This window comes from Mesoplodon mirus (genome assembly GCF_964341445.2).
Source record: "Mesoplodon mirus genome assembly, chromosome: 2".
Lineage (NCBI taxonomy): Eukaryota > Metazoa > Chordata > Mammalia > Artiodactyla > Ziphiidae > Mesoplodon > Mesoplodon mirus.
Window position 1 is genome coordinate 14589576 of NC_138977.1, and position 19044 is coordinate 14608619.

The 19044-nt window shown below is 41.3% G+C and overlaps 1 protein-coding gene across 1 annotated transcript in view; it reads left to right on the forward strand.

Moving 5' to 3' along the window:
- Positions 1-12056, forward strand: part of MANBA (mannosidase beta) — a 136139-nt gene extending 124083 nt beyond the window's left edge. The window contains exons 15-17 of the mRNA XM_082611637.1: positions 6326-6468; positions 7318-7575; positions 10758-12056. Coding sequence (XP_082467763.1) covers positions 6326-6468; positions 7318-7575; positions 10758-10982 — 626 coding nt within the window. The 3' untranslated portion in view covers positions 10983-12056. The remainder of the gene's footprint in view (positions 1-6325; positions 6469-7317; positions 7576-10757) is intronic.
- Positions 12057-19044: the final 6988 nt, after the last annotated feature.

Consider the following 19044-nt stretch of genomic DNA (forward strand, 5'->3'; position numbering starts at 1 on the left):
TGTCGTCTCCAGTTTCTTTCATCAGTGTCTTATAATTTTCCATGTACAGGTATTTCCCCTCCTTAGTTAGATTTATTCCTAGGTATTTTATTCTTTTTGATGTGATGGTAAATGGGATTGTATACTTAATTCCTCTCTTATACTTTGTTGTTAGTGTATAGAAATGCAACAAATTTCTGTATATTAATTCTGTGCCCTTTGACTTTACCAAATTCATTGATGAGCTCTAGTAGATTTTGGTGCTGTCTTTAGGATTTTCCTTCTTCTTTTTTTTTTTTTTCATGTAATGTCTGAAACATTTATATTAACATATTTCCATACAAATAACCCAAAGAAAATTTAGTATTAGTTGTTTTTGTTTGTTTTTTTATACTGCAGGAGGATTTTCTAAGTATAGTATCATGTCATCTGCCAACAGTGACAGTTTTCCTTCTTCCTTTCCAATTTGTATTCTTTTTATTTTTTATTTTTTGTCTGATTGCTGTGGTTACGACTTCCAATACTATGTTGAATAAAACTGGGAGAGTGGGCATCTTTGTCTTGTTCCTGATCTTAGAGGAAGTGCTTTCAGCTTTTCACTGTTGAGTATGATGTGAGCTGTGGGCTTATCATATATGGCCTTTATTATGTTGAGGTATGTTCCCTCCATACCCATCCATTTATGGTAAAACATAAATGGGTGTTGAATTTTGTCAAAAGCTATTTCTGCATTCATTGAGATGATCATATGGTTTTTGCCTGGTTTTGGAATCAGGTTGATGCTGGCCACATGGAATGAGTTCAAAAGCTTCCTTCCTCTTCCATTTTCTGGAAGAGTTTGAGAAGGATTGGTATTAATTTTTCTTTGAATGTTTGGTAGAATTTATCAGTGAAGCCGTCTGGTCCTGGACTTTTGTTTTTTGGGAGGTTTTTTTTTTTTTTTTTTTTTCTTGACTGCGCGCGGGCTTTCTCTAGTTGTGGCAAGCGGGAGCTACTTTTTGTTGAGGTGCGCAGGCTTCTCATTGCAGTGGCTTCTCTTGTCGTGGAGCATGGGCTCTAGGTGCACGGGCTTCAGTAGTTGTGGCACGCGGGTTCAGTAGTTGTGGCTCACAAGCTCTAGAACACAGGCTCAGTAGTTGTGGCCCATGGGCTTAGTTGCTTCACGGCATGTGGATCTTCCCGGACCAGGGCTCGAACCTGTGTCCCCTGCGTTGGCAGGTGGATTCTTAACCACTGCACCACCAGGGAAGCCCTTTTGGGAGGTTTTTGATTACTGATTCGGTCTCCTTACTAGTAATTGGTCTGAAATAAAAAACACGATTTTTTATTTCTTCTTGATTCAGCCTTGGACGGTTATATGTTTCTAGGAATTTATCCATTTCTTCTAGCTTGTCCAATTTGTTGGTGTGTAGTTGTTCATAGTAGTCTCTTATGATTCTTTGTACTTCTTTGGTATTAGTTGTATTGTCTCTTGTTTCATTTTTGATTTTATTGATTTGAGCCCTCTCTCTTTCTTTTGTGATAAGTCTGGCTAAAGTTTTATCAGCTTTGTTTATCTTTTCAAAGACCCAGCTCTTGTTTTCAGTGATCTTTTCTATTTTTTCTAAGTCTCTATTTTGTTTATTTCTGCTCTGATCTTTATTATTTCCTTCCTTCTACCAACTTTGGGTTTTGTTTGCTGTTCTTTTTCTAAGTTCCTTTAGGCGTAGGGTTAGGTTGTTTATTTGCAATTTTTCTTGTTTTCTGAGGTAAGCATGTATCACTGTAATCTTCCCTCTTAGAACTGCTTTTGCTGCCTCCAGTAGATTTTTGGATCATTGTGTTTTTGTTTTCATTTGTTTCCAAGTATTTTTTGATTCTTCTTTGTCTTTGGTGACCAATTGGTTGTTTAGTAACATATTATTTAGCCTCCACATCTTTGTGTTTTTTGCAGTTTTTTTCTTGTGATTGATTTCTAGTCTCATAGGGTTGTGGTTGGAAAAGGTGCTTGATATGATTTCAATTTTCTTAAATTTATTGAATCTTGTTTTGTGGCATATCATGTGATCTGTGCTAGAAAATGTTCCATTTACACTTGAATCAAATGTGTATTCTGCTGCTTTGGATGGAATGTTCTAAATATCTATCAAGTCCATTTGGTCTAATGTGTCACTAAAGGCCAGTGTTTCCTTATTGATTTTCTGTCTTGATAATCTGTCCATTGATATATGTAGGGTATTAAATTCCCCTACTCTTACTGTGTTACTGTCAATTTCTCCCTTTGTGTCTGTTAATATTTGCTTTATGTATATAGCACTTCTATGTTGGGTGCATATCTATTTACAATTGTTATATAAGATTGATCCCTTGGTCATTATGTAATGTCCTTTGTCTCTTGTAACAGTCATTGTTTTAAAGTCTATTTTGTCTGATATAAATAGTGCTATCCCAACTTCTTTTGATTTACATTTGCATGGAGTACCTTTTTTCATCCCCTCACTTTTGGTCTGTGTGTATCTTTAGATCCAAAATGAGTCTCTTATAGGTAGCATATGTATGGGTCTTGTTTTTAATATCCATTCGGCCACTCTATACCTTTTGACTGGAGCATTTAGTCTATTTACATTTAATTATTGATAGGTATATACTCCCATTTTGTTAATTGTTTGGGGGTTGTTTTTTGTAGTTCTTTTTTTGTTCCTGTCTTCTTCTCTCCCCTTTTGATTTGATTTGATGTTCCTGTCTTCTTCTCTCCCCTTTTGATTTGATGACTATCTTTAGTTATGTTTGGATTTGGTGTTTATCTATTGTAGATTTTTGGTTTGTGGTTACCATGAGGCCTATATATAATATAATGTAATGTAGTATAATATATATGATTATTTTAAGTCTCTGATCTCTTAATTTCAGACACATTTTAACAACCCTACATTTTTACTCCCCCATCCTCGCCATGATTATTGTTTTTTTTTTAAACTCTTTATGGAATTTGCCACAATATTGCTTCTGTTTTATGTTTTGTTTTTTTGGCTGCAAGTCATGTGGGATCTCAGCTCCCTGGTTCGACCAGGGATCAAACCCACACCTCCTGCATTGGAAGGTGAAGTCCCAACCACTGGACCACCAGGGAAGTCCTGATTATTGTATTTGATATATTTTACATCTTTTTGTTTTGTGTATCCCTTAACTAATTATTGTGGATATAGATGATTTTTGTCTTTTAACCTTCCTGCTAGCTTTGTACATGGTTGATTTACTACCTAATATTTGCCTTTACCAATGAGCTTTTTCCTTTCATAATTTTCATGTTCCTATTTGTAGCCTTTTCTTTTTCACTTAGAGAAATACCTTTACCATTTCTTGTAAAGCTGGTTTGGTGGTGCCCAACTCTTAGATTTTGCTTGTCTGTAAAACTTTTGATTTCTCCATCAAATCTGAATGGAAGTCTTGCTGAGTAAAGTATTCTTGCTTGTAGATTTTCCCTTCATCACTTTAAATTTATTGTGCCACTCCCATCTGGCCTGCAGAGCTGCTGAAAAGTCCACTGATGGCATTATGGGAGTTCCTTTGTATGTAACTTGTTGCTTTTCCCTCTTCAATATTCTTTCTTTAACTTTTGCCCTTTTAATTCAGTGTATCTTGGTGTGGACCTCTTGGGTTGATCTTGTTTTTGTTCCAGGACCTGCAAGTCTGTTTCTTTTCCCAGGTTAGGGAAGTTTTCAGCCTACTGTGTCCTCACATATGTTCTCTGCCCCTTTCTCTCTCTCTTCTCCTTCTGAGACCCTATAATATGAATATTAGTGCACTTGATTTTGTACCAGAGGTCTCTTAAACTGTTCTCTTTTCTTTTTATTCTTTTTTCTGTTCAGCTTCAGTGATTTCCACTACTCTGTCTTCCATCTCCCTGATCCATTCCTCTGTATCATTTCATCTACTGTTGATTTCTTTTAGTGTATTTTTCAATTGTTGTAGTTTTCATTTCTGTTTAGTTCTTTATATCTTAAAACTCTTTGTTAAACTTCTCACTATGTTCCTCCATTCCTCTCCTGCATTCTTTGATCATCTTTATGATCATCACCCTGAACTCTTTCTTAGGTAGATTGCCTATCTCCACTTCACTTAGTTCTTCATCTGGGGTTTTATCTTCTTCCTTTGTTTGGAACATGTTCCTCTGTTGCCTCATTTTGCCTAACTTGCTCTTTTTTTTATTTCTGTGTATCTGGTAGATTGGTAATGTTTCCTGATCTTGGAGAAGTGGCCTTTTGTAAGAGATACACTGTGTGTCCCAGCAGCTCACTCCCCTCTGGTCATCAGAGCTATATGCTCTAGGGGTACCCCCTATGTGGGGTGCATGGGTCCTTCTGTGTGGTGGGCTTACTGGTGTCGTTGGTCTAGTAGGCATGGCTGGCCTTTGGCCCAATTGGTTTCCAGGCCCTGCCTTGTGTGGACCCTGCCAGCCACTGGTTGGTGGGGCCGGGTCATGAGGCTGCTGGTTGCAGAACCCTGGAGGGTCTCAGGGCTACTGCTGTTTCCGTCGTGGGCAGAGCCAGGTTCTGGGGTGGGTGGTTACAGGGCTGGGGTTCCTGGATCTAGTGTTGGCCTGCTGGTGGGTGGGGCCAGTTCCTGATATGGCTGGCTGCAGGTTCTGGGGTATTCCAAAGCTGGTGCTGGCCCATTGGTGAGTGGGGCTGGATCCCAGGGCAGCTGGCTGATGCATCCAAGGTTTCTCAGAGCTGGTGTTGGTCTGCTGGTGGGTGGGGCCCAAGCCTGGGGGTCCTGGGGCTGGTGCCAATCTGCTCTGTTGACTGTGTCCAACAAGGTAGGCTGTAGGGCTGCAGTGGTCCTGGGGCTGGTGTCTGCCCATTGGTGGGTGGAGTTGGTGTCCAGGGGAACCTGGAGCCAGTAGGTGAATCTGGGTCCTGGGGCTAGTGCTGGCCCACTGGTGGGCAGAGCTGACTCCTAGGGTCTCTGGCTGCAGGGCCCAGTGTCCCAGAGCTGATTTTGAATTGTTGTTGGGTGAAGCCAAGGCCCAGGATGTTCTGGGGCTAGTGCTGGCTGGCTGGTGGCTGGAGCTGGGCCCCAGGATTTCTGGCTGTCAGGCCCTGGGGGTCCTGAGGCTAGTGCTTGCACACTGTTGTATGGCACTGGGTCCTGGGCCCTCTGGTGGACAGGACCATGTCTGAGGTGCCTTGGGCTCAGGAGGTCTTAAGGCAGCCTGTCTGCTGGTGGTTGTCCAGCTAATTGCTTGGTCTGAGGCGTTCCAGTACTGGTGTGAACAGGCTGGTGGGTGAGGCTGGGTCCTGGTGCCAATCAGCTAGAGGGAGGATTCCAAAATGGCGCTTGCCAGTGTCTGTGTCTCCAGGGTGAGCTCCAGTTGCTTGCTGCCTCTTTGGCAGACTCTCCAAGATCAGCAAATGAGTCTGATTTAGGCTCCTTTCAAATTACTGCTTCGGCCCTGGTTCCTGGAGTGTGTGAGATTTTGTGTGAGCCCTTTAAGAGGGGAGTCTCTATTTCCCCCAGCCTTCTGGGACTCCTGAGATTAATCCCTGCAGGCCTTCAAAGCCACACATTCTCGGGGCTGGGGGCTTGTCTTCCTGGTGCAGGATCCCTGGGCTGGGGAGCCCAGTAGGGGGCTCAGACCCCTTGTTCCTTGCGGAGTACCTCTGCAGTTGTAATGATTCTTACATTTGTGGGTCACCCACTCCTGGGGTGTGGGTCTTGACTATGTGCAACTCTGCCTCTCCTATCCATCTTGTTCTGGTTCCTTCTTTATATCTTTAGTAGTAGATGATCTTTTCTGCTAGATGTTGGTCTTTCTCATTAACAGTTGCTCTGCAAATAGTTGTGATTTTGGTGTGCTCATGAGAGGAGGTGAGCGCAGGGTCTTCCTACTCCACCATCTTGGCCAGCCTCTATAATAGTATTTTTGCTAAGTAATACTAGCGAAATGAATATTTGTAACAGATGTTCACTGCCAATGCTACGGACTCCCTTTTTCATGTGTATGTAGGGAAAAGGAACATTGATACATTGAGCTCCTGGAAGCAGAGTTGCATATGAGAAAGTGCTAGCTAGGAATCAGGTCTGGGCTCAAAATACTGCCAGTGGCATGTTTGACTTAACTGCTTGAGCTCCATTTCCTCCTTTGAAAAGTGCGATGTTAATGGCTGCCTCACTCCGATTTGAGGCTGACATGAGGTGATGTCCAAAAATGCTACTTGCCCTCAACAAACATGGGTTCCCTCCACTGTCAGCTCTCCCGTCTCTGCTCAGTGCCCTGAATTATGACAGGTTACACAGCTGGGCCATGTGGTTGATGACTCCGACGGCTTGACCCTTGTTTCCTAACCCAACTGATTACTTTTAGAGTATGGAGGAAAGTGGAAAATGCTTCATTATTTTGCTCGGCATTTCTTCGCTCCGCTGTTGCCGGTGGGTTTTGAGAATGAAGATGTGTTTTTCATCTACGGTGTGTCAGACCTTCACTCAGACCACAAGATGATGCTGACTGTAAGTTGCTTGGATATTTTTCTCTCTGTGGTAGAGGGCGAATTTTAGATTTCTTTAGTTATTTGGTTCTATTTTTTTTGGAAAAAAGAAAAGAGAAATTAATTTGTATCAAAATGTCTCTAGTGCTTGCAGCAGAAAATGAGCTGTTCTTGGAATTGGAAAACCTATACTCAGGGAAAAATTCTGCTATTTATTCTATGACCTTAATGTCTTGATTCAGTTTCCTCATCTGTAAAATGACACCAGCCTGCCTTCTTAAAGGATTTCTATGGATAGTGAATACAGTCATTAGATGACTGTGCATTGTAAACTGTAAAATGCCAGTTAGATCTAAGGTTATTTATAATCATGAGAAGCTGGAAATAGGCTAAACTTTACCAAAAGAAATCATTTAAAACAGTATGTTAAAGTGGAAATCAGTAAAATTATTCAGAATATATATGTGGAAAAATGAACTTGTATTTAAAACAATTTTAGCTAAAAGAAAGGATAGAAACTCAAAGAAGTCTTGGATGGCTACAGTTAGGAGGACATTGAGAACAGGTCAAGTCTATGAATTAACTATAATGTGCCAGGTCCTGTGCCTTCCATAACTTGCTTAATTCTCACAACAGCCTGTGGAGTTAGTGCTGTTATTATTCTCATTTTACGTTTGAAGAAATGGATACTTTGAGAAGTTAACTTCTTGGTTACATGACAAGTACTTGGTGGGGCTGAGGTTAAACCCAAGTTTCCCAGTCTCTTAACCGGTTCTGCTATTCTGACTTTCATCTATTATTACTACTATTATTCTCTAAAAAAAATAGTAACTAAGAATGTTTGGTTTTTTTCTGTCTTGTTTCTCCCCAGGTGAGAGTCCACACATGGAGTTCCCTGGAGCCCGTGTGCTCCGAGACGACTAAGCCTTTTGTGATGAAAGCAAGGGAATCTGCTCTTCTCTATGAGAAGCCAGTAGCTGAATTATTAAGAGGATGTACAAATTGTACACGACAAAGCTGTGTGGTTTCCTTTTACCTGTCAACTGACAGGGAGCTCTTGAGCCCAACCAACTATCACTTCCTGTCCTCACCAAAGGAGGCCAAGGGGCTCCACAAGGCAAATATCACTGTAAGCACCAGGGGTCTGGGGTCACCGTGGCTTTGTGGAACTGTCCTGCTTTTTTGCAAAATTTCTGCTTGGTACTGAGCTTACCTGGGACCCGGGGAAGATGGGCCCCTTCCCACTGGAAGCAAAGAGCAAATAATGTTTATTTCTAATTCAGCATTTGTCAGAGCTTAAGGTTCCTGCCACTCCTGCTGTCCCATCACATCTCCCTAGTCAGGCTGGTGCAGTGGAGGGCAAGGCAGCAGGAGTCATCCCTACTGACTGCTCCTCCTCTAGGTTCCAGGCTCTGTCTGTCCTGGGGGCTTTACTGCATCAACCGTGAAGTATTATCATCTGCATATACAAGTGAGCAAATGTGCTTGGAGGGACCGAGTAATGAGTTTAAAGTCCGTAGCCAGGAAACAATGGAGCCCGGTAGAAGCACTCTTAATTTTGCATTTTTTGTTTGTTTGTTTTTATTTTTGTAATAAGTGGGCCTCTCACTGTTGCGGCCTCTCCCGTTGTGGAGCACAGGCTCCGGACGCGCAGGCTCCAGACGCGCAGGCTCAGCGGCCATGGCCCACGGGCCCAGCCGCTCCGTGGCACGTGGGATCTTCCCGGACCGGGGCATGAACCCGTGTCCCCTGCATCAGCAGGCGGACTCTCAACCACTGCACCACCAGGGAAGCCCTAATTTTGCATTTTTAAGGAGAGTCTATTCATTTAAAAAACTGTCACTCTACTCTCTGATTTATTGCTTCCATGTTGCTCAATCACCAGATCTCTTTATCACTGCCAAGGGAAAAAAAGGGACGATTGGGATAGGATGTGTTGTTACAAAAATTGTGTAGCTAGGGCTTCCCTGGTGGCGCAGTGGTTGAGAGTCCGTCTGCTGATGCAGGGGACACGGGTTCGTGCCCCGGTCCGGGAGGATCCCACATGCCGTGGAGCGGCTGGGCCCGTGAGCCATGGCCGCTGAGCCTGCACGTCCGGAGCCTGTGCTCCGCGACGGGAGAGGCCACAACAGTGAGAGGCCCACGTACCGCAAAAAAAAAAAAAAAAAAAAAAATTTGTGTAGTTAGAAAATTTGGAATCTGTCTAGTTGATTGAAAACCTTTCCTTCCCTTTCCCCCTCTCCATGTAGTAATTGAAACTTCCTAGAAGAATATTTTCATTCTCTATTTTTAATCAATTTTAAGTTTGTTTTAGATTTCATTGAGAAGACTTAAGTGAGAGGATTTTTTACGTTTGCTTTGGAAATCATATCAAAACTCAGTCCTTGAAATGAAAGCATAGCTTCCTTCCCAATTAACGATGAAGTATTCCCATAATGAAATCTATCTGTAACAACTGATATAGGGCAAATATGAAGGAAATGACATACATTTACATAGCTTCTTTCCAGAAAAAAAGCACAAAACTATGTAGTAGACAAATTTGCAGTCTCTAGACAGGATTTCAAACTCTTTCTTTCCTCATCTGGGCCTCCATTACTTTGAGATAACTGGGCTGCGGGAGAGGTGGGACTTTTGCCTGTGTCCTACCTCCGCTGGATTTCAACGAGACTTTGCCTATCCTGAAGGGATAGAACAACGATAACGGCAATAATAGTAACGATGGTTAACGTTATTGTAGGCTTAACGTAGGCCAGGCCCTTGGATGTAGTATCCTCAGGGGGACGCTGGGGACTGGGTTTTCCTCCCTGTATCCCTGAAGCCAGAGTACAAGCTTGAGCTCTGGGCTCTGCAGTCAGGTATGCAGAGACGAGGTTTCCAGTCAGAAGAAGGCAGCAACGAGAGTGAGCAGGTGCCAGTGTCCCTTCTGGCCTTGGCCTTGGGACAGAGTAGCTGAGGCTTCCCTGCAGGCTCGGTGGCAGCCAGGGGCAGCCATGTAAACTGTGTGCCTGCAGCTGCTTTAGGGTCTTCCTCAGAATAGGTGGGTGGCATGATTTGGGAATTTGACATCTAACTTCAAGCCTGCATCTCTGACCCTCTGAGAGCTACCTAATACATTTTGTTTCTTTTTTGCTTCTTCTTCTTGTTAATAACTCAGAACCCGGCATGCTGTCTCAGGCTAAGTTATATATAGTAAAAATTGCCCTTGGAACTTCTTTATGTCACCCATAACCTATAATGTCAGACCTATGGCGTGGCATGTATGCATGTTGAAGAGTCATGTTTCATGACAGATGCACGGCTGGAATACCAGGTCCCACTCAACTGTGTACTCACAGTGAGAGAGGCTCACAAGCGCCCAGGAAGCAGCTCTGCCGCACTCTCTGCCTGTGCTAAGAGGCTAATGAATGACAAGACTTAAACTGTGCTCTCCTTTGCTGATATCGTGTGGGATTCACACGTGTTAAAAGTGCTAATGTAACGCAACTGTACTCCAATAAAAATGAATTTAAAAAAAGAAGGAAAAAAAATTAAAGCAAGAAAGTTAAGGGTCGGATTACAAAGCTGAGAATTCACATTATGAAGATTTTTTCAAATATTTCAAAGTTGGATGGACTTATATCCAAATGAATAGGAAAATAAATAATTTCACTTAGATGGTTCCGAATGAGTACAATGTGATAGATACCTAAGAATGAACATGAGTAAATCTGTCAAGAGTAATATGAAAAGCAAATTAATTTGAGCTGAATTTAAAAAAAGTACTAATAATATGACTTTACTGACGATGCAATAAAAGAGAGAGAGCTCTATTGGTAGAGCTTTTGGAGATGCCCAGCCGGCTGCTGCCTAGATTGCAGGATCTCCTCAGAAGACTAGAAGGTGAGCATCATGGCTGTGCTCTGCAGCCAGCTCCACACAGATTCTGAGAAAGTCATTTAAACCACCCAGCCCTGGTGCAGAAATGTGCCTCTCTTAATGAGACCCTGAGAAAAAGATATAAAGCTGTAAAAGCTACAAAGCCTTGAGATTCATGTGAAATATTCTTCTTAATAATTGGAGACTACATATTCCACCCCCCCCCCCGCCTGGTTTGAGATTACAATTTGGTAATTTTCCACAGCCTTCAATACATTTCCAGGTATTTTTTAGCATCTGACACAGTGCATGGAATGTATGACTTTAGCAGCTGCAGAACCAAAGTTGTAGGATATGCACTGCTTGTTAGCCGCATCGACGTTCTGATAGGCGCTGTATATAGAATAAAGAGCTCTGCCTTCCTCCTTCACTTCATTTATCCTTTTCTTTCAGGCCACCATCTCTCAGCAAGGGGACACATTTGTTTTTCATCTGAAAACCTCAGCTGTTGCTCCCTTTGTTTGGTTGGATGTAGGAAGCATCCCAGGGAGATTCAGTGACAATGGTTTTCTCATGACTGAGAAGACACGGACTGTATTCTTTTACCCTTGGAAACCCACCAATGAGAGTGAATTGGAGCTATCTTTTCATGTGACTTCGCTGGCCGATATTTACTGAGGGAATCCAGGTTGTATTTGCAGGAGCTGAAGGCAACCAGAAACAAGTTGAAGAAGCCAGGAAACGCGTCTGCTTGCTGTCAGGTGTCTGCATAACCACTTGGTGAAGAGTTTGTACAGTGCATTCTCCCAGGGAAGGCTGTGTACTCAGGTGATGTCCTCCTCCAACAAAGCTGTGCCTCGGTGCCGTCCAGTCTGCACCAGGACTGTGGTTTTAGCCCATTTCCCCCACAGCCTTTGCACCACATGAACCAGTTATAACCCAACTGCTTCTCCAAGCCCCAAAAGGAGGTCTGTCCACATGCAGCCCTTTAAGGGAATCACAGGTACGTAATTATTGCGGTATCTGTGGAATCAAATGTGGAAGGTCGTGAGGTCACGTAGGCTCTCGTGGTTAGCTTTGAGAAATACCAGATAATCGGATTGAAACTGCTTTGTTGTTATTTCCAGAGGAAATGGAGATTCAAATGTCACAAGAGAAAGAGATTTCTGGGTGGTAGCCATATTGGTTGCTATTGCCGGAAAGTTTGGGGAGTTGATTGTTGTCATTCAGTTACTTTTTGGGTAGGAGTCCTGTTTTCATTTGCAATGTTTTTTAAAAAATATTGTTTTAACAATAATAATTTATTTTTTCAAAGGCCATTAGAGTGATTCTCCTTTGGAAAAAAAGCTCACATCGAAATGGACATCACCATGGTCCCTTTGGAAACTTTCGGGTGTCCTGACATAGGTCACCCATTGTTATGTATGGGTTTCAGATTTGGTTGAATCCAGTGAGCTTTCCAATTCAAGGTTGTGGTTAGATTTGTACTTGGTGATCCTGGCAGCAAAGTGGTATTCCCTTTAACTTGAGTTTGAACTATCTTAAAAAATTTTGATGAATTATAATTGCTATGAAATCATTTTATTCTGCATTATCATGTTTATAAAATTACATTGGTAATGAAGCAAAGGGGGCAAAATGTTAATAAGTAGCCAATTTGGGTAAAGGTGTATAGGAATTTTTTGTTCTGCTTTTGTGACTTTTCTGTAAGTTTGAAATTATGTTAAAATTTTAAAGTTATATAAATTGCATCGACAACTTGGTGTTTCACTTGTGGCTTATTTCCTCATTCTATGAACACTCAGTTTTGCCCGGTACCATGCTGAGCCTTAATTTCCATTTAGCTCTGGTCAAGTTTTTAGTCTATTTGATAAACTTGAAGAGTTTGAAGAATCTAATCCAGGATATTTGAGGGGTCTTCTCTAAGAAGAATCAGGTAATTGGTTATAGAGTGGACTGGCGGTGAGAGTTTGGCTTTAGAATCAAGACTAAATAGATAATAGTTTTGGTTTTAAAGCTGAGAAACTTTTGGCCGTGGTTCAGAGACTAAAAAGAAAATAAATGCAGCCAACCCAGGCCTCTCCTTCAGTATCTATGAGTTCCCTCATTTTATGTGTTATTTCAAAATATATATAACAGCCTTATGAAAGGCTGTGACTTAGGGATGTAACCCAGAAGATTCTTACCTGATAAATATTATATCACTTTCTTGTCACTGTTGCTGGGGGACAGGGAGGACACACCTTTCCATTCACTAGAGCATTTTTCTGTGCTAGGTGCCCTGTGAGGTGGCCTTTGAAGTTGATGGGCCAGAATTTACTGGGTTGGCCAAACCCAAAAACTTTGTTTGGGTTTTTCCCTAATATCTTTCTGTAACGACCCAATACATTGCAATTCTGCCCTTACTAGCTCTGTAACCTTAATCAAGTTATTTAACTTCTACGTTCGGTTTTCTTGTGGTACAGTGGGAATAATTACACTCACCTTGTAAGTTTGGGTTTTAAAAATTATTTATTTATTTATTTATTTATTTTTGGCTGTGTTTGCTCTTCATTGCTGCATGCGGGCTTTCTCTAGTTGTGGCGAGCAGGGACTACTCTTCATTGTGGTGCGTGAGCTTCTCGCGGTGGCCTCTCTTGTTGCGGAGCACAGGCTCTAGGCGCTTGGGCTTCAGTAGTTGTGGCACGTGGGCTCAGTAGTTGTGGTTCGCAAGCTCTAGAGCACAGGCTCAGTAGCACACAGGTTTTGTTGCTCCGCGGCATGTGGGATCTTCCTGGACCAGGGATTGAACCCATGTCCCCTGCACTGGCAGGCGGATTCTTAACCACTGCACCACCAGGGAAGTCCCTGTAAGTGTGCTTTGAAGAATAAATTAAAAATGTGGTTCAAGGGCTCGGCCCAGTACTGACACTTAGTGAAGGCTCTGTAAATGGAGGCACCATTCTGGGGTGTGACCCTCTTGTCTAGAGAGTGCAGGGCTTCCGGCCACACTGACTTGAGTCAGAATCCAAGTTCTTAGGCTTATTGGCTGTGTGACCTTGCGCAACCACTTGATCTTCTAGATTTTAGTTTTCTCACCTGTAAAATGGAGATAGTAATCTCTAACCTTCAAAGGTAGTGGTAAAGATTAAACAAATAGGGTCTGGAACAAAATAAATGCTATTCATACTTTTTTTTTTTTTTTTTTTTTGGCCGTACGTGGGCCTCTCACTGTTGTGGCCTCTCCCATTGTGGAGCACAGGCTCCGGACGCGCAGGCTCAGCGGCCATGGCTCACGGGCCCAGCCGCTCCGCGGCATGTGGGATCTTCCTGGACCAGGGCATGAACCCGTGTCCCCTGCATTGGCAGGCGGACCCCCAACCACTGCGCCACCAGGGAAGTCCCAGTCATACTTTTTTAACATCATTATCACTCAGTACGTGAAGCAAGGGTAAAAATGAAGCAAATAAAGGCAGATGCCTTTTTTCTTTCTTGTTTTAAAATTGAAGTATAGCTAATACAATATTGCATTAGTTTCAGGTGTACCACAAGGTGATTCACTTATATATATGTATTTTCAGATTATTTACCACTATAGGTTATTACAGTATATTGAATATAATTCCTTGTGCTATACAGTAAATCCTTATTGTTTATCTGTTTTACATATAGTAGTGTGTATCTGTTAATCCCATACTCCTACTTTGCCCTCCTCTCTCCTCCTCTTTGGTAACCATAAATTTGTTTTCTCTGTCTGTGAGTCTGTTCCTGTTCCTGTTTTTTGTTTTGTTTTTTAAAATATTTTTTGATGTGGACCATTTTTAAAGTCTTTATTGAAGTTGTTACAATATTACTTCTGTTTTTTTATGTTTTGGTTTTTTTTGGCCGCAAGGCATGTGGGATCTTAGCTCCCCAACCAAGGATCGAACCCTCACCCCGTGCATTGGAAGGCAAAATCTTAACCACTGGACCACCAGGGAAGTCCCTCCTGTTTTGTATATAGACTCATTTGCATTATTTTTTTAGATTCCACATGTAAGTAATAGCATATAACATTTGTCTTTCTCTGACTTGCTTCACTAAGTGTGATATTCTCTAGGTTCATCCATGTTGCTGTAAATGGCAATATTTCATTTTTTAAATTATTTATTTATTTATTTTTTGGCTGCATCAGGTCTTAGTTGCAGCATGCGGGATCCTTCGTTGAGGCATGTGGCCTCTTTGTTGCGGTGTGCAGGCTTCTCTCTAGTTGTGGTGCGTGGGCTCCAGAGCATGTGGACTCTGTAGTTGTGGCACATGGGTTTAGTTGCCCTGCGGCATGTGGGATCTTAGTTTCCCAAGCAGGGATTGAACCAGCGTCCCCTGCATTGCAAGACAGATTCTTAACCACTGGACCACCAGGGAAGTCCCAATATTTCATTTTTTAAGGCTGAGTAATATTCCATTGTATATATGTATATAACACATCTTTTTTTTTAGTACTGTAGACAAGAGATCCACCTCAATTTTTTTTTACTTTTTATTTTTTTAATTAAAAATTTTTAATTGAATTTTAGTTGATTTTTAATGTTATGTTAGTGTGTGGTATACAGCAATGTGATTCAGTATACCAGCTGGTATACAGTAGGACCTTGTTGTTTATCTATTTTATATATAGTAGTTTGTATCTGCTAGTCCCAAGCTCCTAATTTATCCCTCTCCCACCTTCTTTCCCCTTTGGTAACTATAAGTTTGTTTTCTACATCTGTGAGTCTGTTTCTGTTTTGTAAATAAGTTCATTTGTATCATATTTTGGATCCCACATATAAGTGATATCATAAGGCATTTGTCTTTCTCTGTCTGACTTACTTGACTTAGTATGATAATCTCTAGGCCCATCCATGTTGCTGAAAATGGCATTATTTCATTCTTTTTTATGGCCGAGTAATATTCCCCCCACACACATATACACATACACACATATACATATACATACTACATCTTCTTTATCCATTCATCTGTCAGTGAACATTTAGGTGGCTTCCATGTCTCGACTATTGTAAAGAGTGCTGCTGTGAACATTGGGGTGCATGTGTCTTTTCGAATTAGAGTTTTCTCCAGACATATGCCCAGGAGTGGAATTGTTGAATCATATGGTAACTCTATTTTTAGTTTTTTAAGGAACCTCCATAGTGGCTGCACCGACTTACATTCCCACCAGCAGTGTGGGAGGGTTCCCTTTTCTCCACACCCTCTCCAGCATTTGTTATTTATAGACTTTTTAGTGATAGCCATTTTGACTGGTGTGAGGTGATACCTCACTGTAGTTTTGATTTGCATTTCTCTAATAATTAGTGATGTGGAGCATCCTTTCATGTGACTTTGGCCATCTGTATGTGTTTTTTGGAAAAATGTCTGTTTAGGTCTTCTGCCTGTTTTTTGATTAGGTTGTTTGTTTTTTGATATTAAGTTGCATGGACTGTTTATATACTTTGTATATTAACTTCTTATTGGTCATATTGTTTGCAAATATTTTCTCCCAGTACGTGGGTTGTTTTTTCGTTTTGTTGATGGTTTCCTTTACTGTGCAAGAGCTTTTAAGTTTGACTAGGTTCAATTTGTTTATTTTTGCTTTTATTTCTTTTGCCTTGGGAGATTGAGCTAAGAAAAGATTATTGTGGTTTACGTCAGAGAATATTTTGTCTGTGTTCTCTTCTAGGAGTTTTATGGTGTCCTGTCTTATATTTAGGTCTTTAAACCATTGTGAGTTTATTTTTGTATATGGTGTGAGGGAGTGTTCTAGTTTAATGGATTTACATGTAGCTGTCCAGCTCTCCAACACCACTTTTTGAAGAGGTTGTCTTTTCTCCATTGACTATTATTGCTCCCTTTGACGTAGATTAGCTGGCCATAGGTGCGTGGGTTTATTTCTGGGCTCTATATTCTGTTCCATTGAGCTGTTTGTCTGTTTTTGTGCCAAATACATGCTGCTTTGATTACTGTGATTTCTGTAGCTTTGTGGTACAGTCTGAAGTCTGGAAGGGTTATGTCTCCAGCTTTATTTTTTTCTTCAGGATTGCTTTGGCAATTCAGGGTCTCTTGTGGTTCCATATAAATTTTAGGATTATTTGTTCTAGTTCTGTGAAAAATGTCATGGGTATTTTGATAGTGATTGCATTAGATTTTAGATTGCTTTGGGTAGTATGATGCCATTTTAACAGTATTACATTCTTCCAATCCAAGAGCATGGGTTATCTTTCCATTTCTTTAGATCACCATCAGTTTTCTTTATCAATGTTTTATAGTTTTCAGTGTATAGATCTTTCACTTCCTTGATTAAATTTATTCCTAGGTATTTTTTTGACACAATATTAAATGGCATTTCTTTTTGCTTTCTGTTTTTAATATTACATTATTAGTGTAAAGACATGCAACAGATTTCTGTATATTAATCTTAAATCCTGCTACCTTGATGAATTCATTTATTAGTTCTAATAGTTTTTGTGTGGAGACTTTAAGGTTCTCTATATAGAGTATCATGTCATCTACAAATAGTGACAGTTTTATTACCTCTTCCCTTCCAATTTGGAAGCCTTTTATTTCTTGTCTGATTGCTGTGGCTAGGACTTCCGATATTTTTTTGAATAGTAGTGGTGAGAGTGGGCATCCTTGTCTTGTTCCTGAAATTAATGGGAAGGCTTTCAGCTTTTCACTGTTAAGTATTATGTTGGCTCTGGGGTTATTATAAATGGCTTTTATTATGTTGAGATTTGTTCCCCGTATATCCACTTTGATGAGAATTTTTATCATGAATGGATGTTGAATTTTGTCAAATGCTTTTTCTATGTCTATTGAGATGATCATATGATTTTTTTTTTTTTTCGATAAGCAGGCCTCTCACTGTTGTGGCCTCTCCTGTCACGGAGCACAGGCTCTGGATGCGCAGGCTCAGCGGCCATGGCTTACGGGCCCAGCCGCTCCATGGCATGTGGGGTCTTCCCGGACCGGGGCAGGAACCCGTGTCCCCTGCATCGGCAGGCAGACTCCCAACCACTGCGCCACCAGGGAAGCCCGATCATATGATTTTTGTCTTTTCTTTTGTTAATGTGGTATATCACGTTGATTTGCATATGTTGAACCATCCTTGCGACCCTGGAATGAATCCAACTTGATAGTGGTATATGATCCTTTGTATGTATTGTTGGATTCAGGTTCCTAATATTTTGTGGAGGATTTTTGCATCTGTATTCATCAAAGATATTGGCTGTAATTTTCTTTTTTGTAATGTCTTTGGTTTTGGTATCATGGCAATGGTAGCTTCATAGAATGGATTTGGGAGTGTTCCCTCCTCTTCAAATCTCTGGAACAGTTTGAGCAGGATAGGTATAAGTTTTTCTTTGTATGTTTGGTAGAATATCCCAGTGAAGCTGTCTGGTCCCAGACTTTTGTTTGGAGGGAGATTTTTGTTTGTTTGTTTTTTGGTTTTTGTTTGTTTTTTGGGTTTTGTTTGTTGGTTTTTGTTTTTTTAAATTACAGAGTCTATTTCACTTCTAGTGATCAGTCTGTTCAAATTATCTGTTTCTTTTTGACTCAGTTTTGGCAGGCTGTATGTTTCTGGAACCTTGTCCATTTCTTCTAGGTTGTTCAATTTGTTGGCATATAACTGTTCATAATATTCTCTTATGATTTTTTTGTATTTCTGTGGTATCAGTTATTTCTCCTCTTTCATTTCTTATTTTATTTGGGTCCTCTCTCTTTTCTTCTTGGTGAGCCTAGATAGAGGTTTGTTGATTTAGTTTATCTTTTCAAAAAAACAGCTCTTGGTTTTATTGATCTTTCCTATGGTTTTTAATCTCTATTTTATTTATTTCCTCTCTGATCTTTATTATTTTCTTCCTTCTGCTGACTTTGGGTTTTGTTTATTCTTTTTCTAATTCTGTTAGCTGGTAGGTTAGGCTGTTTATTTGAGATTTTTCATGTTTCTTTTTTTTTTTTTTTTTTCGGTACGCCGGGCCTCTCACTGTTGTGGCCTCTCCCATTGCAGAGCACAGGCTCCAGACGCGCAGGCTCAGCAGCCATGGCTCACGGGCCCAGCCACTCCGCGGCATGTGGGATCTTCCCGGACCGGGGCACGAAACCGTGTCCCCTGCATCGGCAGGCGGACTCTCAACCACTGCGCCACCAGGGAAGCCCTTCATGTTTCTTGATGAAGGCCTATATTGCTATGAACTTCCCTCTTAGCATTGCTTTTGCTGCATCTCATAGATTTTATATGGTTGTGTTTTCATTTTTTTGATAAATTTATTTATTTTAATTTATTTTCACTTTTGGCTGTCTTGAGTCTTCGTTGCTGCATGCAGGATTTCTCTAGTTGCAGCGAGTGGGGGCTACTTTTCATTGCAGTGTGTGGGTTACTTATTGCAGTGGCTTCTCTTGTTGCGGAGCACAGGCTCTAGGTGTATGGGCTTCAGTAGTTGTGGCGTGTGGGCTCAGTAGTTGTGGCTTGAGGGCTCTAGAGCTCAGGCTCAGTAGTTGTGGCGCACGGGCTTAGTTGCTCTGCAGCATGTGGAATCTTCCCGGACCAAGGCTTGAACCTGTGTCCCCTGCCTTGGCAAGCGGATTCTTAACCACTGTGCCACCAGGGAAGCCCTGTGTTTTCATTTTTATTTGTCTTTAGGTGTTTCTGATCTCTTCTTTCAGTTCATCATTGACCCATTGGTTACTAGTAGCATGTTGTTTAGGTTTCGTGTGTTCATTCTTTTCCCATTTTTCTTTCTGCGGT